This window comes from Asparagus officinalis, chromosome 10, assembly GCF_001876935.1.
Source record: "Asparagus officinalis chromosome 10, Aspof.V1, whole genome shotgun sequence".
Classification (NCBI taxonomy): domain Eukaryota; kingdom Viridiplantae; phylum Streptophyta; class Magnoliopsida; order Asparagales; family Asparagaceae; genus Asparagus; species Asparagus officinalis.
In genome coordinates, this window is record NC_033803.1 from 1069794 (window position 1) to 1094900 (window position 25107).

At 34.5% G+C, this 25107-nt stretch overlaps 1 protein-coding gene across 1 annotated transcript; it reads right to left on the minus strand.

The window, feature by feature from the left end:
• Positions 7 to 24317, minus strand: LOC109825393. The gene is made up of 14 exons (XM_020392248.1): positions 23902 to 24317; positions 23781 to 23819; positions 23253 to 23371; positions 22970 to 23052; positions 22822 to 22853; positions 22362 to 22727; positions 21349 to 21417; positions 20122 to 20201; positions 16814 to 17092; positions 16622 to 16728; positions 14609 to 14824; positions 13975 to 14123; positions 1299 to 1486; positions 7 to 814 (listed from the first exon to the last, which is right to left on the minus strand). The coding sequence occupies exons 1-14, from the start codon at positions 24247 to 24249 to the stop codon at positions 556 to 558; spliced, it is 2334 nt and encodes a 777-aa protein (XP_020247837.1). The 5' UTR covers positions 24250 to 24317; the 3' UTR covers positions 7 to 555.

The window sequence follows — 25107 nt, forward strand, 5'->3', positions numbered from 1 at the left end:
GTTTATGAGTTATTTATGGGAGCTGGTACCTGCTACTAGTAAAGCCACTGCTGATAGGAGAATTTTAAGTAAATCACCTAGGCACAGCTCTACAAAGCAAGAATGAGAACAAGCGAGAGAAAGCGGATAGGACTGATGATTGCAATTTAATAAATTACACTTAACAAAATTACAAGTTCCTAGCAAGGAATGCAGTTACATCCATCTCTGCGTTTTTATCTGACTCCTCAAAATTGCTGGTAAATCGCTAGGAATCACTAATAGTTTCCCGAGATGCACCAGAATCATATGCATGTCTTGCGCGACGTCTTACTCAAGCTTGTCACACGCTAAAATTTGTCAAAATAGACACCTTCCGTTATATACACCTTCGTGCTGCCAAAATAGATCAACTAATCCTCTCCCTTGGGCCAAAAAAAAGTACCTACATTCTGCTCTGCAACGGCTTCCCAGGTACTCCTGCTTCAAGAGTAAGGCAAGTTGAGCCCGCCAACCTCTTCGTATGTACAAAATTTGTCAGCTGGCAAAATGTGACATACGGGAACTCCCTCCTTGTCACTGATTCTGTCCCAAGAATGTAAAAACTCTTGCTTTAAACATTCTAGCCAAGTCGACAAGCTCTTCTTCCAACTGCATTTTGTTTGTAGCATGGCGTTTCCAGTGGCTTTGGCTTTTCCTTGACATCCTATTTGACACATTGATCGTCAAGGTTGCAGTTGCTTTCCTTGTCAATACCTCCAAGGTAGCGTTTGAATAGGAGGGATTTGATGATAACCGATTTAAGAGAATGAGTGATTCTCTAAAAACTGAGAATCTATATGAGAAAAATTCATAAAGAATATCGTCAGGCAAAATTAATAAGGAATGCTGTCAAGCTATGAATGAGAAATCTGAATTATTTCCCTGCAAAGAGAAATTATCAAGATCACATTTTGGTGGCTCTCATTCTGAAAATGATTACTTATATCAACTCTTTGACTTGAGATCATAAAATAGAAAGGTCAAACCATAATGTTGCTGAAAGTTTTGTACTATACAAAGAAAAAAAATCTATCGACTTAAGACAATTTTCAGTTCTATCAGATGATCAGAACAGTTGTCCAATATATCTACAGGTTTTAATTGTTCAGGCATCAGCAAAGGTAATGGCTATCGAATAACAAAACTAAAACGACAGCCAAACTGAAGGATGCACTGTAGTAAACCATTCAATCTCACCATATTTAATGAGGATGCACTGTAGTAACCAGAAAGCAATGACAATTTACATTGAAGGAAAGCCAATAGGATAGACTAACCTTTCTTTGCAGAAGGTTTGCGATTTTGCTTCCTCTGTATCCATTCCAAATGCTAGAATCCGTATAATCAGCTCCAGAAAATTTAATCTCTGAGGCGTTGCTGAATATAAAAGAACATCAAAGCCAGAACTTCCTGACGATGCTATAAACGCCAACACGACAATTACATCCCTCTGAAGTTTAAGCTCCTGAAAAAAAAATTATCTACTATAACTGAAAGTTAATAAAATGGTACCCCAAAACACAACAAATAGTGTTGGGCATCTTCCAGGTTCTCACATCTGTATCGTGTACACAAGCATGGCAAAAAATATAAAACAAAAAGCATCTTCTAGTTATGCATGTATTTGTTATGTATTAGGTGGCTCTTCATACTCCACTATGTTTTCCACCAATAATTGTACATATAGCCTTACCCTTCATTAACTTACAAAATAAGTTGAATCATGGAGCGAGCTAATTTCATGGTGGCTAAAATTCTTGTTTCCCTGAGCTATAACCCATAATTTTTGGCTATTTTTAGTCAATTCAACCCATTGACAAATAATTTCGCAGACTAAAATTCAGGATGTCGTAAGTTAAAACCCATGATTTTTCACCCGATTTGGTCGTTTCGACCCATAGGCAAAAAATTACGTAGAGGCCAATTTTCATGATTTTAAGAGCTATAATCCACGATTTTTGAACGTTTTTTTAGTCGTTTCTACCCAATAGCAAATAATTTTAGGAGTTCATGTTTCAAGAGTCATAAATCACAATTTTTGCTAACTTTCATTCATTTTGACCCAAATAAGAAAACTTCGCAGTTTCCAAAACTCATGATTTCAACAGCGATAATCCATGATTTTTTGCCATTTTTAGTCGTTTCAACCTATCGACAAAAATTTTCACGATTGCCAAAATTCACGATTTCGTGAACTATAGCTCACGATTTTTAGCCATTTTTTGTCGTTTCCACCAATTTGCAAATAATTTCGCAAAGTTCAAAATTCATGTTGACGTGAGTTATAACCCACAATTTTGTCCACTTTGGCTCATTTTAACCTAAGTGAAAAAATTTAGTGGAGTCCAAATTTCACAATTTCAAGAGCTATAACACACGATTTTGGGCCATTTTTAGTCGTTTCGACCAACAGGATTAATAATTTCATGGTTATCAAAATTCTAGATTTAGTAAGCTATAATCCATGATTTTGTCATTTTTAGTCGTTTCGACCCATTTAAAAATAATTTCACGAAGTTCAAAATTCATTATTTCATGAGCTATACAACCCACGTTTTTGTCCATTTTCGTTCATTTCGACAAAAGGGATAAAAATTTCTCATAGTCCAAAATTTATGTTTTCATGAGCTATAACCTACAATTTTGATAAATTTCAATCATTTTGATCTAAGGGGAAAATTCCGCTAGAGTCCAAATTTTCAATTTCATGAGCAATAACACACGATTTTTTGCAATTTTTAGTCGTTTCGACCTATTATGAAAAAATTCACATTACCTAAAATTCACAATTTCCGTGAGCTTTACCTCTTGATTTTTTATTATTTCAGTTGTTTTGACAAATTCGATAAACATATTCATGATAGCCAAAATTCTAGATTTTGTCAGCTATAACCCACGATTTTTGGTAATTTTTAGTCGTTTTGACGCATTGATAAATAATTTCTCAGTCCAAAATTCATGTTTTTATAAGCTAAACCCACATTTTATCCATTTCCGTTCATTTCAACCCAAGTGAAAATTTCGCGCGGTAAAAAATTCTCAAATTTCATGAGCTATAACCTACGATTTTTTGCCATTTTTATTAGTCGTTTTCGTCCAATGACATAATATTTTGGAGGTCAAAACTCATAATTTCATGAGCTATAACCCGTGATTTTTTATCATTTTGATCCACTAACAAATAATTTCACGGTAGCCAAAAAAATATTTTCTTAAGCTTTAACCCATGATTTTTGGTTTTTTCTAGTCATTTTGACTTCTTAACAAATAATTTCACAGTTGTCAGAAGTCACGATTTCATGAGGTATAACGCAAGATTTTTGGCCAATTTAAGTCGTTTCGACTTGTTTACAAATACGTTCGCGAAAAACAAAATTCACATTTTGTGAGCTATAACCCACGATTTTTATCTAATTTTAAGTCGTTTTCATTCAATGCCAAATAACTCCACAGAGTCCAAAATTCACAATTCAATGAGCTATAACACAAATTTTGGTGATTTTAAGTCATTTCAATCTATTGGCAAATAATTTCATGAAGACCAAAAATTCACAAATTCGTGAGCTAGAATCCACAATTTTCTACCGCTTTAAATTGTTTCGACCCATTGACAAATAATTTTTCGGAGTTTAAAATTCACGATTTTATGAGCTATAACCCACAAATTTGGATACTTTAAGTTGTTTTGACACATTAGCAAATAATTTCACGGTGGCCGAATTTCACGATTTCATAAGCTATAGCCCGCGACTTTTAGCCATCTTAAATTGTTTTGACAATTGGATAAATAAATTCATAGTGGCTAAAATTCTAAATTTCGTGATCAATAACCCACGATTGTTAGCCTTTTTTGTCATTTTTACTCATTAGCAGATAATTTCACAAGGCCAATATTCACGATTTCATGAGCTATAACCAATGCAATTTGACCATTTTTAATCTTTCCGACCAAACGACAAAATATTTCCGGAACGCATAATTTCACGATTTCATATGCTATAACCACAATTTTTGGCTATTTTTAATTGTTTCCACCCGACTGAAAATAATTTCACAGAGCTCAAAATTCATGATTTCATGGGCTACAACCCATGATTTTTTGTCATTTTTACTCGTTTCAACCCACTTGCAAAAAAAATTCAGAGGGTAAAATTGACAAATTCAAGAGCTATAAACCCGTGGTCATTTTAGCTCGCTTTGACCAATTGCCAAATAATTTCGTGACAAACGAAATTCACGATTTCTTAAGCTATACACATAATTTAACTATTCTTAGTCATTTCAATCCATTGGCAAATAATTTTACAGAGACCAAAATTCATATTTTCTCGAATTATAACTCGTGATTTTATACTTTTTTGTCGTTTAAGCCCATTTGCAAAAAATATCGCGGAGGCAAAAATTGAGCAATTCACGAGCTACAACCACTGATTTTTGGCCACTTTAAGTCGTTTCTACTCATTTGCAAAAAAAATCGCAGAGACCAAACTCAGGTTTCATGAGCTATAATCCACAATTTTTAGTCACTTTAAATCATTTTGACCCATTGGCAAAAAATTCACGAAGATCAAAATTCACTATTTCATGAGCTGTAAACCACAACTTCTAGCCATTTTAAATCGTTTCAACCCATTAGCATATAATTTCGCTACATGAATTTTGGACACATGAGAATGAGAGTTTTTGGCCAAAAATCTATCGATACCATGAACTGGGCCGTTTTTCGTTAATTCAACCCATTAGCAAATAATTTCACGGAATCTAAACTTTATGATTTCATGAGCTATAACATACGATTTTTTACCATTTGAAGTCATATCGACACATTAACAAAAAAAATCACGAAAGACAGCTCACGATTTCATGAACTATAACACTGATTTTTTACCATTTTTAGTCATTTCAACCAATTAGCAAATAATTTCACGGAGTTCAAGATTCATGTTTTCATGAGTGATAACTAGGGGCACATTTGGTCTGGATACGGTTTGGATATGACACTTACCAGTCCATATCCGCTTTCTAAAAACGGATACAGATATGGATGCGGATATGCATCGGTTAGAAAAGGTCAAGACCATATCTGTGCTAAACAAAAACGAATACGGTTCAGATATTAGAGAATCGAACACGGTTATGATCACGGATACAAATCGGACATTTAGGAAAAGTATGACTCGGACATATATAGGATGACAAAAAAATTGTATAATCACATAGAATAAGATAGTATATACAGATAGAATCACTTATCTAATCTAAGCCTCGAACAAACACCTATACCATAACAGCCTCATTTAGCATATAACAATAGGATTTTAGTGACATGGTAGGGGGAAAGACAAATTGTGTTAAATAATATGTGAATCAGATATATAGCGGGTTCGTTTGTAGCCAACGGTAAGGTTAATTGCCTTATATCTGAGTGGCCAAGGTTCGAATAATGGCAAGTGCATTATATTGTTATTCATATTTTTTTATTAAAATTAACATCTAGATATCCGAACCGTATCCGCTTTAAACCCGATTACTGTATCTGAAACCGTATCCGGTCAGTTTTAGATTTTGGCTACCATATATCCACATCAATATCGAATACGGTTGCGGTCAGTTCGGATATACCCGCACCGTTAGCACTCCTAGTGATAACCCACAATTTTTGTTCATTTTGACCTAAGAGTAAAAAATTCACCATTCCATGAGCGATAACCAACGATTTTTTACCATTTTTAGTCGTTTCAACCCATAGGCAAAAAAATTTACAGTGGCTAGAATTCACGATATCATGAGCTATACATCCCATTATTTTTTATTATTTTTAGTCATTTTGACCAAAAGGATAAATAATTTCATTGTGGCCAAAATTATTGATTTTGTGAGCTATAAGCCACGATTTTTGGTCATTTTTAGTTGTTTCGACCAATTAACAAATAGTTTCACAAAGTCCAAGATTAATGTTTTCATTAGTTATAAAACCACGATTTTGTCCATTTTTATTTATTTAGACCAAAATAAAATTTTCGTGAAGTTCAAATTTCACGATTTCAAGAGCTATAACACAATAGTTTCGCAGTGGCCAAAATTCTATATTTATCAAGCGATAACCTTGGATTTTTATTATTTTAATCGTTTCGACCACTTGGACTAAGTTTCATGGAGTTCAAAATTCATGTTTTTATGAGCTATAACTCACAATTTTGTAAGCTATAACCCATAATTTTTTATCATCTTTAGTCATTTCCACCCAATAGCAAATAAATTTTCAGAGGCCAAAATTTGCAATTTCAATTTCATGAACTATAACTCATGATTTTCTATCATTTATATTCACTTGGTCATCGACAAATAATTTTGCCGTAGCTAAAATTCACAATTTCGTGTGCTATAACCCATGATTTTTAACCATTTTTAGTCATTTTGACCCATTTGGCAAATGATTTCATGATTGCACAATTCACAATTTCGTGAGCTATAAACCAAGATTTATGACTATTTTAAGTCATTTCGAAGCATTGGTAAACAATTTTGTGGTGGCCAAAATTTATAATTTCATGAGCTATAACTCACGGCTTTTGACCATCTAAAGTCATTTCCACCAAATGCTAAATAATTTCATGGAGTCAAAAATTCACGCTTTAGTGGGCTATAACCCACGATTTTTTATGATTTTAAGTAGTTTCGACCCATTGACAAGTAATTTCATGAAGTCCAAAATTCATAAACTTATGAGTTATAACCCACGATTTTTAGCCATTTCTAGTTTCGACGAATTAGATAAATAATTTCACGACAGCCAAAATTCTAGATTTTGCGAGTTATAACCCATAATTTTCATCCTTTTTGTTGTTTTCACCAACTAGTACAATTTTGCGTCTAAAACTCACGATTTCATGAGTTATAACCCATGATTTTTGACTATATTTAACCTTTTCGGCCAATAAGCAAATAATTTTACGGAGCCCAAATTTCACGATTTTACAAGCTATACCCCATAATTTTTAGCCATTTTAATTGTTTCCACCAAATAGCAAGTACTTCCACATGATCGAAAATTCGTAATTTCATGAGCTATATAACCTACGATTTTGGTCATTTTTACTAGTTTCGACCCACTAACAAATAATTTCGCAATGATTTAAATTCACGAGTTCGGGAGCTATATTCTGTAATTTTCAGCCATTCTAAATTGTTCCCAAGATGAGTGCTCTCCTATTACGACTTCCCCAGATCCGCCGGAACCCTTTAGTAAAAAATTTCATGACAGCCAAAATTCACGAAGTCATGAGCTACAAGCCTACAACCCACGATTTTCAGCCATGTTAAGTCGTTTCAACCCATTAGAATATAATTTCGCGTTGGTCGAAATTCACGCTTTCTTCAGTAATAACCCATTATATTTTTACTATTTTTACTAGTTTCAAGTTTCAACTTAAGGGCAAATAATTTTATAGTCAAAAATTCATGATTTCATAAGCTCGAACTTATGATTTTTAGCCATTTTAAGTCGTTTCGACCCATTGGTAAATAATTTTGTGACAACTAATTTACATGATTTCATGAGCTATAATCCACGATTTTTAACTATTTTTAGTCATTTTCACCTAATGATAAATAATTTTTCAGAGGCTAAAATTTATGATTTTAATTTTATGAGCTATAAGCCATGATTTTTTATCATTTGCATTCACTTGATCCATTGACAAATAATTTCGCTATAGCCAATGTTCATAATTTCGTGAGCTATAACCAATAATTTTTTGTCACTTTAGTCATTTTGACCCATTTGGCAAAAATTCCACAATCGCCACAATTCACGATTTCGTGAGCTATGATCCAAGATGTTTGGCTATTTTAAGTCGTTTTGAAGCATTAGCAAATAATTTCGTGATGGCCAAAATTTACGATTTCATGAGTATAACCCACGACTTTTGATCATTTAAAGTTGTTTCTACCAAATGGCAAATAATTTCATGGAGTCAAAAAATACACGATTTATTTGACTATAACTCATAATTTTTGACCATTTCAAGTCATTTCCACCAAATGGCAAATAATTTCATAGAGTCAAATTCACGATTTAGTGGGCTATAACCCACGATTTTTAACGATTTTAAGTCCTTTCAACCCATTAGCAAGTAATTTCGCGGAGTCCAAAATTCATAAATTCATGAGCTATAGCACACGATTTTGAGCCATTTTCAGTTTCAACTAATTGGATAAATAATTTCAAAGTGGCTAACATTTTAGATTTTGTGAGTTATAACCCATGATTTTTTGTTGTTTTTTATCGTTTTGACCAACTAGTATAATTTTGCTACCAAAATTCATGATTTAATGAGTTATAACCCATGATTTTTTACTATTTTGTCTTTTCATTTCACGATTTCACGAGCTATACTCCATAATTTTTGGCCGATTTAAATTGTTTCCACAAAATAGTAAATACTTCCACAGGGTCCAAAATTCACAATTTTATGAGCTATAGCCTACGATTTTTGGTCATTTTTACTAGTTTTAACCTATTGACAAATAATTTCGCGATGGTTTAAATTCACGATTTCGGGAGCTATGTCCTACAATTTTCAGCCATTTTAAATTGTTAACCCTTTACCAAAAAAATTCATGGTGGCCAAAATTCACAAAGTCATGAGCAACCCACAATTTTTGGCCATTTTAAATCGTTTCGACCCATTAGCAAATAATTTCGCATTAGCCGAAACTCATGATTTCTTCAGTTATAACCCATGCTTCTTTACTATTTTAGTCATTATTGACAAATAATTTTTGGAGTCGAAAATTCACAATTTTATGAGTTATAACTTACAATTTTCGATCATTTTAAGTCATTTCGACCTATTGGTAAATAATTTCACGGCTAAATTTCACGATTTCATGAGCTATAACCCACGATTTTTGACCATTTTAAATCATTTCAGCCAACTAGATAAATAATTTCGCGATGGCCAAAATTTTAGATTTTGTTATGTATAACCATGATTTTTAGCCATTTTTAATTGTTTCAACTTATTAGCAGAATTTATATTTTCATGAGATATAACCCACGATTTTTGTCCATTTTCGTTCATTTCAACCCAAATGAAGAAACTTTTTTAAGTCTGAAATTCACGATTTCAAGAGCTATAACACATGATTTTTGATCATTTTCAGACATTCCAATCCATTGGCAAATAATTTTGCGCATGCTAAAATTCACAATTCATGAGCTATAATCCATAATTTTATCATTTTTAGGTGGTGTGACATGTAATTTCATGAAGTCTAAAATTCACAATTTAATAATCCATGATTTTTTGCCATTTTAAGTCATTTTGACCCATTAACAAATAATTTTGCAGACGCCAAAATTCACAATTTCTTGAGTTATAAGCCATGATTTTTTTACTATTCTTAGTGGTTTCAACCCATGGTAAAATAATTTCACGGTAGCAAAATTTTACAATTTCATGAGCGACCCACGATTTTTGGCTATTTTTAATCATTTGGACCACTTGGATAAATAATTTCATAGTGACCAAATTTCTAAATTTTGTGAGCTATATCCCACGTTTGTTGCCGTTTTTAGTCATTTCCACTTAAGTAGCAAATAATTTATAGTAGTCTAAATTTCATGCCTCGAGAGCCCCGCATGGGCAAACCTTCCTATGCGTTGGCCTGGGAAACCAGTTCATTGGAAGCTTTGGCTTAGTCCCCATGTACGCGTGAACTATGAATTCGCAAGATGGTCCACGGGAAGAAGGGCTGCTATACTTATAATGTGACGTCGACTCCATACAATTGTTGGCCATTTTTAGTCATTTCAACCAATAGGATAAATAATTTTTTCATGATCTACATAACTAATGATTGATGTCCATTTTATCTATTTCAACCTAAAAGCAATTAAGTACATATAGCAAAACTCGTGATTTCATGGGCAATAACCGCAATTGTTGTCCATTATCGTCCATTATGACCTAATGGCAATAAATGTCTATTTCAAAATTCTTGATTTTTACGGGCTATAAACTATAATTTTTTATTGTTTTATTTGTTTTTACCTTGATGGGAATTCGGTAAGGGGACATCAAAACATAGGATTTGATTGGCTAAAACCAACATTTTTTATTTATTTTTGTCCATTTTGACTCAATAGCAATGAATTACGCAAAGTTTAAAATTCTTGATTATCATAGGCACGTAGTTCAAAATTTATAAGTTGCATTGGTCATAACCCACAATTTTTTATTTTTGTAGTTGTCAATTCAATTCAATTAAGTACACCTACCTCGAAGTTCTCAATTTGCAAGATCTACTATCTTAGATTTTTGTCTATTTCAATCGAAAGGCCTACGTACGCGTAGTTCAAAATTCAAGATTTTATAGGATATAACTAATGAATTTTGTCTACCATTAACATTGTTTGGTTTGACCTAATAGCAAAAAAAAAAACGTGTATTTCATAATTCTCGATTTTCATTAGCACCCACGATTTTTATCGTTTTTGCCTGTTTCCACTTAATGGAAATTGAGTGTGTAAATCATAATTTGCAATTTGATGGCCTATATCCCACAATTTTACAATTTTAACCTAATAGCAATCACGTCCATGCAATGTAAAATATCTTATTTTCATGTGTTTTTATTTTCATTTCATTTGTTTCCACACAATGGCACAAAGTTCAAACCCCGCGACTTTCCTAGGTTATAGCCCTCGATTTTTTTTATTTATTGTCTGCTTCCACCCAATGGCAATTAAGTACGCTTACTTTAAAATTTATGATATTCATGTTCTATAACCCACCATTTTGGTCTATTTTTGTCTTTCATTTTTGTCTATTTCAACACAAAGGCAATTAAACATGAAGAGTTCAAAATTTTGTTATTTCTTAGGCTATAACAAGTGATTTATGTCCGTTATTATCGTTTCAACCCATTGGAGATGAAGGATGCGTATTTCAAAATTCTCAATTTTCATGGGCTATAATGTGCTATTTTTATTACTTTTACCCGTTACGAGCCAACGAGAATTAAGTATGCGTACATAAAAAATTACATTTTTGTTGGCATATAAACCACAATTTTTATTAAATTTTGTCCAATTCTAACAAGTGGCGATTAAGCACGCATAGTTCACAATTCCCTATTTTCATGGGCTATAACCAGCGATTTTTTATCTTTCTGTTCATTGTGCCTCAATCAGAATTAAGTATGCATAATAAAAAGTGCCCCAATCAGAATTAAGTATGCATAATAAAAAATCTACGACCTTATGGGCTATAACCTACAATATGTATCCATCTCTGTGTCAGCAACAACTAAGCACACTTATTTCAAAATTCCCAATTTTCGTTGGCTAATAGCCCACAATTTTTATTTATTTTTATTAGTTCCAACTCGACAACACGTCCTTCAAAATTTTCAAGTTGCATGGGTCATAACCCCATGATTATTGTTAATTTTTGTGCGTTCCAACCCAAAAATAATTAAATGCATTTACTACAAAATTTGTGATTTCATAGGCTATATAACCCACAATATTTATTCATATTTGTCCAACCCAATAGTAATTAAGTGTATTTACTTCAAAATTCACGATTTTCATGATCTATATAACTCAATATTCATGCCCATTTTTGTCTATTTCAACCAAAATGCACTCAAATACATGTACAAAATTTCTGATTTCATAGGCTATAACCCATGATTTTTTTTTCACTTTCATTTGCTTTCAACTCAATTGCAGGTAGTTCAAAATTTGCGATTTTCACAAGCTTAATTTTTTTTCACTTTTATCTATTTCAACCCAATGGCAATTAAATATATTCTTGCGTCAAAAATCACGATTTTCATATGCTGACTAACACCCATAACTTCTATCTATTTTTGCATATGTTAACCCCAAGGCAATCAAGATTCATGCCCATTTTTGTCTTTTCAACCAAAAGGCACTCAATACACATACAAAATTTTTGATTTCATAGGCTATAACTCGCAATTTTTTTATTTTCATTTGCTTTGACTCAATTGCATGTAGTTCAAAATTTACGATTTTCACGAGCTTTAAAATTTTCCATTTTCATCTATTTCGACCCAATGGCAATAAAATATATGCTTGCGTCAAAAATCGCGATTTTCATGTGCTGACTAAAACCCGTAACATCTATCCATTTTTGCCTATGTCAACCCTAAGGCAATTAGGTACACATTGCAAAATTTATGATTTTATAGGTTATAACTCACAATTTTTGTCAATCATTGTCCATTAAAACCCAATATCGATAAAAAAGTGTATTTCAGAATTTTTGATTTTCATGGGATATAACCCACAATTTCTTATCATTGCCTATTTTGACCCAATGGGAATTTAATATGTATACATCAAAACTTGAGATTATATGGGCTATAACCAACAATTGTTATCAGTTTTTTTCCATTTTGACCCATTAATAATTAAGTGTGCGTAGTTCAAAATTCCAGATTTGCATGAGCTATTATCCAAGATTTTTGTTCATTCTCGTCTATTTCGACTAAATGACATATAATTCAAAATATGAGTTTCATGTCATAATTCACGATTTTTTTATGTGTCAAATCAATGACAACTAAGTAAATGTACCTTAAAATTCGTGAATTTCATTAGCTATAATTGAATAGTTTTGCGTATTTCAATCCAAAGGCAATTATGTACACGTAGTTTAAAATCACAATTCTACAGGCCAAAACCCACAATTTTTATTTGTTATTCTTTAGTCTGACCCAATAACAAAAAAGTATGCATGTTTCATAATTCTCAACTTTCATGGTCTACATAACCAATGATTTCAGATCATTTTTTGTATGTTTCCATCTAATGAGAATTAAGTATGCGTACATCTTAATTTGCAATTTTATGGCCTATATTCCACAATTTTATCCAATTTAGTCTATTTTAACCTCATGGCAATTAAGTCTGTGTAATTCAAAATTTATGATTTTCATGTTACAGTTAACGATTTTTTTTCATTTTCATTGGCTTTGACTTAATGGCACGAAGTTCAAAATTTGTAATTTCATGGGTTATAACCCACGATATTTGTTCATTTTAGCTGGTTTCCACCCCATGGCAATTAAGTACATTTACTTCAAAATTTGGGCTTTCATGTGATATAACCCACGAATTTTTGTCTATTTCAACGTGAAGGCAACTAGGCACATGTATTCAAATGTTGCAATCTCATGGGCACCAACCTTTTTTGTTTGTTCTTATCAATTTTGACCCAATGGTGATATAATATGCATAGCTCAAAATTATCAATTCTCACAGGTTATAACCCATAACTTTTTATCGCTTTTATCGGTTTTGCCCCGATAAAAGTTTAGTATGCTTCCATTAAAATTTATAATTTTATGGGCTATAGCCCACAACATTTATCCATTTTTATCCGTTTTCAATCAGAATTAAGTTGCACGGTTCAAAATTCTTGATATTTATGAGTTATTATCTTTGATTTTTTTATTCTTTTTTCCTTTTTGACCAATGGGAATTAAATATGCATAATCAAACTTTGTGATCTTATGGGTTGTACACACAATATTTTCCGTTTTTGTTCATTTCAAGCCATTGCCTATTAAGTAAGCGTAGTTCAAAATTTTTGATTTTCATAAGATAGAACCCATGTTTTTTTTTTTTTTGTTATCCATGAGGGTCAGGGTCAGTACTAGTGGCACCCAGACCTGACATAGTAGAAGTAATAGCATAGTCTGTTGGCTTTCATAATAAAGAATAAAAAGGAAAATGATGATCCAGGCATTGGTTTCTATAAAATAAAAGTTAAATATATAACAGTTTTTTGTTTAGCTATTATAGTCGTACAAGCTCATGATACAAGACAGATGGACACAGACATGCATGCACATACAGAGACACACATGCACCATGTATCCTTCATAGAAATTCATTCTATAAATGCATACCTCAGTATTAACTCCAGCACAAGCTAAGCATTCTGCTAAGCCCTCAAGAATACGGTTAATTCCTTCCCGTAATGTTGGTGTAGCTATTAGGCAATCTGCTGTTTTTGCATGGTCAGTTTCATCACAAAACACTGATAACACCTTTGGGCCTACAATTCCAAAATAAAGGTCTCAAATGCCAATTGCTAAGCAAATACATGATGTTAAAGAAGACTGTACTTAATTAGATGTACCGTAACAGTTACGTGCAATTGTGCACCTTGTAGAAAACGAACAATTGTCTTCTTAACTTCTTGAGCCGTCATCAAAGCATTGATTTTGTCTTCAAGCTTTTGCATTTTCCCGTCATCATCTCTTTCTGAATAATGTCGAGCGGAGATACTTGGGCCACCCCCAGTATTACTAAACGGTGCAATTGAACCACCTCCAATGTTGTTATTGGAAGGATCTGTTGAACTACCCCCAATATTATTGTCATTGGAAGGTGTATCAGCCATAATGACTTCATCCACTTCTGGATCACTGTCATGATCCAGGCATTGGTTTCTATAAAATAAAAGTTAAATATATAACAGTTTTTTGTTTAGCTATTATAGTCGTACAAGCTCATGATACAAGACAGATGGACACAGACATGCATGCACATACAGAGACACATGAACCATGTATCCTTCATAGAAATTCATTCTATAAATGCATACCTCAGTATTAACTCCAGCACAAGCTAAGCATTCTGCTAAGCCCTCAAGAATACGGTTAATTCCTTCCCGTAATGTTGGTGTAGCTATTAGGCAATCTGCTGTTTTTGCATGGTCAGTTTCATCACAAAACACTGATAACACCTTTGGGCCTACAATTCCAAAATAAAGGTCTCAAATGCCAATTGCTAAGCAAATACATGATGTTAAAGAAGACTGTACTTAATTAGATGTACCGTAACAGTTACGTGCAATTGTGCACCTTGTAGAAAACGAACAATTGTCATATATAGGCAAAGAAATTGCACAAAACAGAACATAAACAAATTTCGCCTTATAATTGAAAATATAAGGTGAAAAAGCTTATTACTAAGTAAATCAACTATCAGTGACTATAGCGTATGTTCCCTATGTATTCCCAAATATTACATTGGAGCAACCAAGTTATCTATTCCTGTATTATCTTGAATCGGAATATATAGGAAAAAGATCCGAAAATCAACTATCGGTGACCGCATGACATCTGCCTGTATTATTTATTCCTGTATTATCGTGAATCACAATATGTAGGAAAAAGATAATTACTAACTAAATCAACCATCAGTGGCTGTATGACTCCTATGTATTCCCAAGTATTAGGTTGTCGCAACCAAGTTATCTATTCCTGTATTATATTGAATCAAAATATATGCACCAACAGCTTTTAAGCAGAAAAATATATATATGCATTACATAAATAAAACAAACTCCCTCTCAATCTAAGAATGTAACCATTCACTAGAAGGGAAATGGCTAATCTATGGAAGCAGAGTCCCAGCTTGTTCTCATTTAAACCGAGTTAGCAATTCTCTCATTTGTTGAATAGCTAACTTCATCTCTGTCTTCACTTCAGCTCTAATTTCTTCGCGTTGCTTCGCCAGAGCTTCTTGAAGTATTTGAGTGAACTGATCAGAGGTGATCGTGAGTACTTCTCTGGTTTGTCCTATGCTTGACATTGTATCATCAGAAGCAATGGCTGAACAAGTGTCCGATAATTCATCCTCTGATGATATCCCTTCATGCATTCTTTTGATAGCTCCTAGCCGGAGTCGAGACTTCCGTCGGGCAATTTTTGAATTGACTTTTCCTCCCGAGGAAAAATCGGGTCTTGATTCACTCGAGTGCCATTTAGACTTTCTCTTGTCAGCCACGTTGATGGTGACTTCAGGGAATTCATCATCTTGGGCAGCTGATTTTCTTTTGCGGAAATGTCTCAGCTTAGGCTTCGATAATACAGAGACTTTTCGTGGGATGATTTCTCGTTTGAAACAGTCACATTCTGATAATGCTGTTTTGACGAGTCGTGCACAGGAACAACGAGAGTTTATCTCTCGAATAACTCTCTTTCGAAAATTATTCACAACCCCAACTTGATAATACGATTCATCGGTATGATTGCCAAAAAATCGTATCGTCTGTTGGTATGATCTCCCAGGTATGACGATATCATTTGGTGAATGCGTCTTCTTCTGGGAGTATAAAACCTTGTTGGCATTCTCAGGACAATTTATTTTTGTCTTTGAGCGATCCAAGGTTATGTTGGGAGTAGTACGTCTAAAACCACCCATTTGCGGATATGGGGTCTTAACGGGCTCCGAATGCTGATTTTGCATAAGTCCAGACTTCAGAATCCAAACTTGGCGGAGTTTTGGTGATTCTTTGGTCACCGCTTCCTTTCTCCTTTCTCGTCTTTGTTGTAAGAGAGCACGGGCATGAACAGCGTTTGCACGACGTTTTTGTATACGTTTATGGAAGCAGAGTCCCAGCTTGTTCTCATTTAAACCGTCAATGTTGAGCGAAACTCTACCGAACCATGATAAAGAAGGGGAGAGTAAAAGTGCAGAAAATAATTTATTAGGCTATAAGGAATATCATGGATAATGGCACAACAAGCAAAGATGAAAACTTACAGTTAAGTAAAAGAAACAGAAGACGCACGGCTTGCTTTCTCACGCACAAGCCAATTTCCTTCTGCAATAACTTCGGCAAAGCCTCCAACAGTTGCACGAGTCCAAACCTACGTAATTGTTAATGTACAAACTAATCAGGCTTCTTTTTAGTAGGAAGGCTGCGTCTATGCAATGAAATAGAAAGCAACTTACCTCTCTCTCTCTGAGGGGTTACTTGCCATCAACGTTAGATTCATTACAGATAATGCTTCAACCTGGATATACTCCTCCCTCTTGCTAAGAGCAATTTGCTGCATCTTCTCAAAAATAAGAATCAACATTTCAAAAGATATATCCATGCTGGCCCTGGAATTTCTATCTTCATTCTCCAAATATGAAAACTTCATATTTGAGGTTTCACTTTTATCTTGATTATGCAAACCAATAATTCTACGCTCTGGGCTCTGAGATTGGTCCACCAGAACATTGTTCCTGAGCAGAGTACACTGAAAAAAATCATATTTAAGCTCATGAGAATATGAAGGTTTACAGGACATGGCAGAAAAATCTACAAACATAAGGAAAACTCAAAATCCTAATAAGACTGTCAAAATAGTTGAAGGATAAATATGTAGGATAGTCAAATACAAAGTAACTTGCATGTATCATGGCAAACCATTCACTTCAATATATGGTCCATTGATCTGCTCAGGACAAATTGAAATGATGTGGTTGAGTTGTAGAGGTAATAACATATTGGATACACCCAAATATAAGGAACATTATAAAAAAGTTAAAGATCAAAAGTATGCCTTAAAGTAGGTGCAAGGTCAGTTTCTATCAATTTCCAAGAAATGAAGGCTATTTAGAGGTTTGATTATGATGTAAGCAAGGTTGTGGAAAGCGGAAAGCGAAGTGTTGACGCACCGCTAAGGCTATTTAGGGCTTTAGCAGCAAAAAAACACAAAGTGGAAAAGTGGTCCGTTTTAAATATAAATATTCAAAAAATAAGAAAACTAAAAGAAAATTCTACAAATGCATATTTTTCTGCAAATGCATATTTGATGATTTATATAGACTCTAAGCATGAAATAGAGTGTAACAATCACACACAGAGTACTGTAGAGAATAAGGCAGAGGTTAAAGAAGGTGGCGGTGCTCCGAAGAAAGGAGGTGGAGATGGAGGTGGAGTCGGGGGAGACAGAGGAGCTTCATGAGGAATAGCGAGAAGGACCGAAAAGCTTAGACAAAGAAGAAAGAGGAAGTGGTGCTTTGACGACAAGGGTGATGAGAGGCGGTGGAGCTTCGACGACGGGAGGCGGTGGAGCTTCGACGACGAGAGGCAGTGCAGCTTCAACAACGAGAGGCAGTGGTGGAGCTCCAACAAAGATTGTCAATGAGAGGTGGTGGCGGCGATTTTTGGTTAGGTTTTTTTGGGGTGCAAAGCGGACAGTGTGAGGGGATCCGAAAAAGAAATGGGTTTTTAAGAATCAAGTCGGGTTCGGGTTGGAAACTTATTTAATTAAGAATTTGGATTGGGTTTGGGTCGGAGAGGCAGTGCAGCTTCAACAACGAGAGGCAGTGGTGGAGCTCCAACAAAGATTGTCAATGAGAGGTGGTGGCGGCGATTTTTGGTTAGGTTTTTTTGGGGTGCAAAGCGGACAGTGTGAGGGGATCCGAAAAAGAAATGGGTTTTTAAGAATCAAGTCGGGTTCGGGTTGGAAACTTATTTAATTAAGAATTTGGATTGGGTTTGGGTCGGGTACAACCTGATAATTTGTATTTTAAAGCAATGTATAGCGTTGTAGCGCTTTTATGCGTCATTGGCTGCTATTTCGAGTTGATAGCATCAATCCCGCTAAAAACCACGGCTTTCGACCATAGCAGTACATGCATGGGCAACTACTATTGTTACAACTGCTACTGCGCTACTTAGGGATGTCCAAACTGGCCCGACTGGAATTTTTGGGTCTGGGCCAGGCAAAATGCCCAGCCTGAACCGGGAGGGCCCGGGCCGGGCCGGATTTTTGCTTATTTTTTTAAAAAACTTGTTTTTTTCAAAAAAATTTTAAAAATTAGATTTTTTTTTTTTTTGCCAAAAAATGCAATTTCAGAAATAATTAAAATATGTAAAATTTTGTCAAAAAATAACTTGAGAGAGAGAGAATCATATAATATATCGTGTGTGTGTGGTGTGTGTGTGTGGTGTTGTGTGTGTGTGTGTGTTATATGTATATCATATAATATTCTATATAATATATATAATATATATACTATATATATATATATAATATATATATATATAATATATATTGGGTGTGGTACTTATATAGGTCTTCACTTATAAGGTATATACAAGTGTACTAATTTATAATAATGTATATATATAGTTATACACATACTTATATATAATTATGTACTGATATAAAATATACGTATATAACTATAACTCTATGATATACACATATAAGTAATTACTTATAACTACATTATATGTACATATATACTTGTTGTATCTATCCCATGGTAAGAGTATAAGTATATAATGTTATATACTTACAAGTGTATATATAATATATATATATATATATATATATATATATATATATATATATATATATATATATATATATATATATATGCTTCATACTTAAGTATATACAACTATTATACACTTAGGAGGTACGGCTATTTTCCTTAAAAAAAACTATATACACTTAGAGATATATATAGGTATCATTAATCCAGATAATAATATGATTATATATAAAAATATATAAATTTCATAGCCGGGCCGGGTCGTGCTTCACCAACACAACCCTGACTCGGACCTGGAGCCCGGTAGGCCCAGGTTTTCCTAGCTTTCCCGGGTCCGAGCCGGACACCAAGCCGGGTCCGGGCCAAAAGCCCATTTGGACAGCCCTAGCACTACTATTTGCCGTTACTTACAACACTGGGTGTAAGTTTACACACGAGTCAAAAGATTCATATTATATTATAACATAGACACACTATGAGATACCGTTAATTGAAAATATATAGCAGATTCCCAACATGCAGTCAAGGAGCAGGTGAGTGAGGAGGGAGTGGGAGAAAACTATATTTAAAGTGCTTCATGAGTCCACGAAAACAAAATCTTATTGTTAAGTTTTACACCACACGTATGTGAATCACATGATTTCTAACTGTCGGCAAAACCTAGCTAGGAGCTTGTTAGTTCATTCCAACTTGCTGGTCCAAATATACTGATTGCATGAACACGGGTATGCCTTCATACTAGCGTCCAAACTAAATAGGTCCAAGCAGACCAAACCAATATCTTCAATATTTGATGCAAAGATTTAAGATGCAATAGAACAACAAAGTTTGTTTGAAATTGTTAATGGGCCAGCTACATGAATTATATTCTTCCATTTAGTTCTATTAAATATTAAAGATGTGATATATAGAGAATAACTTGGTAACACAATAAACAATTTTTTTCAAACTACCAGCTAAGAGATTAAGTTGCAAAACACTACCTTCTATTCAATCTAGTACTATAACTCAAGTGCTGCAAGAGGGCATGCAATACACGCAATGCTTTATGGGCGACAATGACCTGAAACGGAGATAAGAAATGAATTAGAATTAGGAAGCACAAAACAGTACCTCATATATGAAGCTAAGGAGCAGTGTAGAACAATTCTTTTAAAATGGAGATCATAAATATCATATTTGTAGCTAACTAAGACAACCCCATGGTAGATACTTTGAGCGTTTAACGAGACATTGTGACTAACCAATAAATACAGGTATTTTGCTCATGACGTTCCAAGAGAAAAAATTGAAGGATGAAAACCAGAATAACCCACCTTAAGAAAAAAAAATTAATATCTAAGAAAGTAATCTGTGTGTATAGTCTGCGATTATTTTCCTCTTTTCTTTTCTTAGTTAATAACACTTCAACATAAGAAGTTGCACAAGTTACCAATCATTGAGTTGATCTTGAACAGTAATACTAGCGAAGTCCAACACTAGACTAAGTTACATCACATCACCTTGTGCAGAAAACTAGCATTATCCTGATACGAGCAAGTTGTAGGATTACCACCTCTACACCCAACAGGCCTAAACTAAAGCCAAGAAAAAAACAATTATGTGATAATCCGAAAAGATTGTGTTTTCCTTCGCAGTTAGTTCTGATGGAGACTGGAGTCGGGTAATGGCAGCATAGTTGACGAGAAAATCAAAAAGATGTAGGGTCCAGAAAATGACAATATCACACAACATACATGCAGCATTACTGTAAAGACCATAACCACCAAATTGTTTTGACCATCAGGGGTAAGCTACAGGATTCAATCTTCAAATATAACCTAAGGATCGAAGCAAAACTACCTGTGGACACTATAAAGACTCGTAAATATTATAAGACTCCTAAAACCATAAAGACAAGCAGTTCATTCAGACAAGTTATTGATAAGATCCTGAAGAATCCTAACATAAAAAAACCTATATTTCCAAATGACAGTTAATTTAGAGAGCAATAAATAGATCTGGTGTATGTGGTGTTGGTATAATAATATTCAAAAAATTAGGAAACATAATGAAGCTAAGACAGTTTATATCAGATTAGTAAAGAACAGATTATTCATGAAAATAGAACAGTAAGTGGGTGCATTTTTGCTGAGAATATTTCAGAATTCAACCCATCAAACCATCAAAAACCATTCTTTTAAGAAGATTCAACAGGATATATGACTCACATTTTCATGTATGCATAAATCAAACAATCCTTCAATTAATGTCTGCAAAGGTGCCACGTCACGACGCACCTGTCAAAAAGATCCAATTAGTTATAGGCTTAGAGCTTTATAGGTCTAAAGAATAAAGAAATCCATCGGTTGTAACACAATCTGTTAGCAACTAGTGCAAGTATGTCTGCAATATGATTACATGCATATAAAACCTGACGAGCCTTCATAATAATTGATTACCAAAAACGAAGCATCGGAGCCAAATCACTCAGCTCATTATTAGTCCAATGGTCTACAAGGAACTCAAATTAGTTGTCACCTCAGTAATTGTCTGCTAGAACAATGTATTAGCACGAACTTTTGATGCATAATTATTCATGCAAGCGCTTGTGGAGTTCAATTACACTGTTTACCATTGAGCCCTATAAAGCCGTAAAGATCCTGTCCTCAATTATACATTGTGGTGTTTGCCCGTTCTGCTTAGGACAGTACTATAGCACCATATTGCACCTAGCAAAAGAACTACGAAAAACAGAAGATGCTGCAATATATTGGTGATAACATATGTTTTCCAGTTGACTATGTTTAGCCTATGGATGAACTCCAGTACAGTGTCAAAATAGAAAAAGAATATATATATATACGATATAGATGAAACTATACGTAAGACATGATTGCAGTAGCAGATGCAGCAAATAGCTGCTAATCAGTTGGAAATTTGGGAGGCCGCCCAAGAACATCAATGTTAACAAGTTAATGTATCAGATACTCTAGTATTCTCCAGATTTCCTATAATTTGAGGAAGAAACCTATCTACCATGACAAGAAATCTACATACACTATCCATGTCTCCAAGCGTAAACAAGTGGAATATAATTTTAGCTGCATTGTTATGATACAATTGTATTCTTTCTTTTATTTTTTTAGCAGACCTGTTTGATTCCTCTGGTAAGGCAAAAGATCTTATGGTTCTTTGAAGCACTGTGTTACAAAAGTAAGATGTTTGGTTGGCTATCTGCTACCTTCATTAATATTTCGTAAAGTCGAGAGACTTTAGCATCATCAACTAATTGAAGAGGCTGCATTCCTTCATGGACTGTTGTGTCAGAAATGCTTCTGTTCATAAAACTTTCAAGGTTTGTTTTTGATGGACAATTGATGCACTTGAAAAGCAAGCAGAACTCTTCTGAACAAGTTACAAACAGCTCCGAGATTAAGTTTCTTCCCAACATATTCTTCCCGGGGAAACCCCATAACGCATGTAACTTGCTTGAGAGAGCGTGCACCATATTAGCATCAGTACTACTACCATCCTCAATGATATCTGTTTGAACTCCTTTGGTCCTAGTCCGCTTCGACTGCCCAGAATTTTTAGGAAAACAATTTTCCTGTGCACATATGAAAACAAAACATTATTAATATATCAAATCAACTTTTCAACAACCAGATATACATGCTCGATCTAAAAGAACGATGACATACCTGAATAGCTAGAGCACTACAGCCGATCAAACCTAGAAACCATTAGTTTCACCACGAAGCATATTAGCAAATCAGCATAACACTATCTTTCAAGAGGGTTTTCTTTTCAAAAAAAAAAAAGAATCTGCTATAAAACATTAAATCTTACCATTATTAGCCATAATCTGGTCCTTCAATTCACATATTGCAGATTTTCCATCTGCCTGAACTTCTACTTGTGGAGAATAAGTTCTGAAAAGGAGGGAAGTAACTACTTAAGCAATGATAAAGGTATATTTTTATTCTTACAAAAATAATGCACAAACTGCAAAAAGATGCTCAGAAGGATGTACTAATATATGTAATATGTCCTTGATCAAAACACTGTCACTGATATCAAAGAATACGAGCATTCAGAGAGAGTGAAAAAAATAGACAGAAAGTTCACTTACAAGTTTGTCCTCTTTAATCTTCGAATCTCAGCATCTTTATTTTCAATGTGTAAAAGGGCATCTTTGAGTTGTTCATCTTTCTTCTCTCTGTCCTTTTGGAGTTCCTTGCATTCACGTTCCTGGAAAATGCAAACCACTTTTATAAAAATAAGAAGATGACATTCTCCGCAACAAGAATCAGCCAAATTTTGGCACACAAAACAAAATATAGCACTGACGAGAAGTTAATGAACTAAAATCACCTCAGTGACTCTTACTAAAACAAACACTACCACAGTTATTGTAAATTTGCTACATACGATTGTGTCAACATAATTAGTTTCTTATCTCTGCCAACTATAGGTGTTTGTTTCTTCTTAACAAATTAGCTTCTTTTTTTTAATAGAAAAATCTATTGCACGAGTAGGAAACTCATCCATAACCTTCTTTTGTCATTTTTCCCCCTTTTGCAGTTGCAAAAAATCATTGCAAAATCTTTCTTCTATGCATGATAAAATAGATTGAATATGAAGTAGAACCCGACTCTACCTTGATAAAGAGCTCCTTAGTGAGACGCTCCAACTCATTCTGCAACCCAAAGTCAAAACAATTACACACAGAACATCAAAAAATGAACTGAAATCTCCCCCCAACATCACAAAGACCTCACCTTTAACCTCTCGCTCTCCCTCTCCCTCTTGTAACCGCCATTCTTGGGAATTCGCGGAGCCCTAAAAGCTTGACTGCTACCATAAGAGACAATGCTCGATTCGATCTTTTCCGAAACTCTCTGTGATAGCTCCCGCGGAGGAGAGTAATTCAAGCTCGTACTGATTCCGTCGCCGGAGAATCCTCCGGCGATGTCTCCGACGGCAGGTCCAGGGATCGGAGGGGGTAATGGAGGGTTAGGGTTAGCGTTTTGAGTGGGGTTTCTTGAGGCTTCGTATTCCTCCATGAAATTGAGCGCGGCGCCGAGGAAACCCTCGTCCCAGTCGTCGAGAACGCCATCGAGATTCATGAGAGAGAGAAAGAGAGACGGAGATCGAGAAATTGAAATTTTGGGTTTTAAGGTGCAGAGCGGGCAAAATAAAAATGGAAAAAAAAAAAGGAATGGTTTTTATTGGGGAGTAGAGCGTGCGGTGCACGTGATGAGTGATGTCGAGGATATGGGCTGTAAAGTGTTTCGGCTCATAAGTTGCACTGAAGGCTAAACTGGGCTGACCTTCGTTTGGCCCACTTCCAATAACAGGAGAAAAATGGCATAATTAATGAATTTGCTTGGATCTTTCAAGCTTGCAAGAAAAATAGATATGGTTATCAAATATCAAATAATAATGATAATACGGTTGTGGGATTTTAGGTTCCTTCGTCACTTATTTGTCATAAAGGGTTGTCTCTCGCCACATCATTGTTGTAAGTATCCTAAGATTTTGCGTTATTTCACCGGAATATAATATAAAAATAATAATCCACCTTAAACGCTAAATCTTGATACGATGCGTACGACAATGAGGAAAACGCTCAAAATTAAAAGACAAAACAAATTTAATGTTTGTTCGTGTGGAGTTAAATTTCAATGTATAGCAGCCGTGCAAAAAACAAATTACTCGTTACGATACAAATTTATCCCGCTACGAGTCCATCATACGAAAATGATTCGATTATGATTGCATGAGGAGCTTGGTACGCTTAACAAATCAATTGATAAACCCTGACTATTCCTCAATATTAGAAGTCCTATGCACTTCAGCACCTCCTCCTTCCTATTCTCTCTCTCTATATGTAGCACTAAGGGTGCATTCGGTGCGGATACGGCTCGGATATGATATTTATCATATCCATTTACGTTTACCTATTTCGGATACCGATACGGATA

Bases quoted from the DNA above. Each gene is read 5' to 3' on its own strand.
- LOC109825393 (XM_020392248.1), bottom strand. From the start codon at position 24,249: ATGAATCTCGATGGCGTTCTCGACGACTGGGACGAGGGTTTCCTCGGC. The intron at 23,372-23,780 runs GTAGAGTCGGGT...TGCATTTTCCAG, and splicing joins CTAAGGAGCTCTTTATCAAG to GAACGTGAATGCAAGGAACT. The intron at 20,202-21,348 runs GTGAGTCATATA...TCTCCGTTTCAG, and splicing joins ATTTATGCATACATGAAAAT to GTCATTGTCGCCCATAAAGC.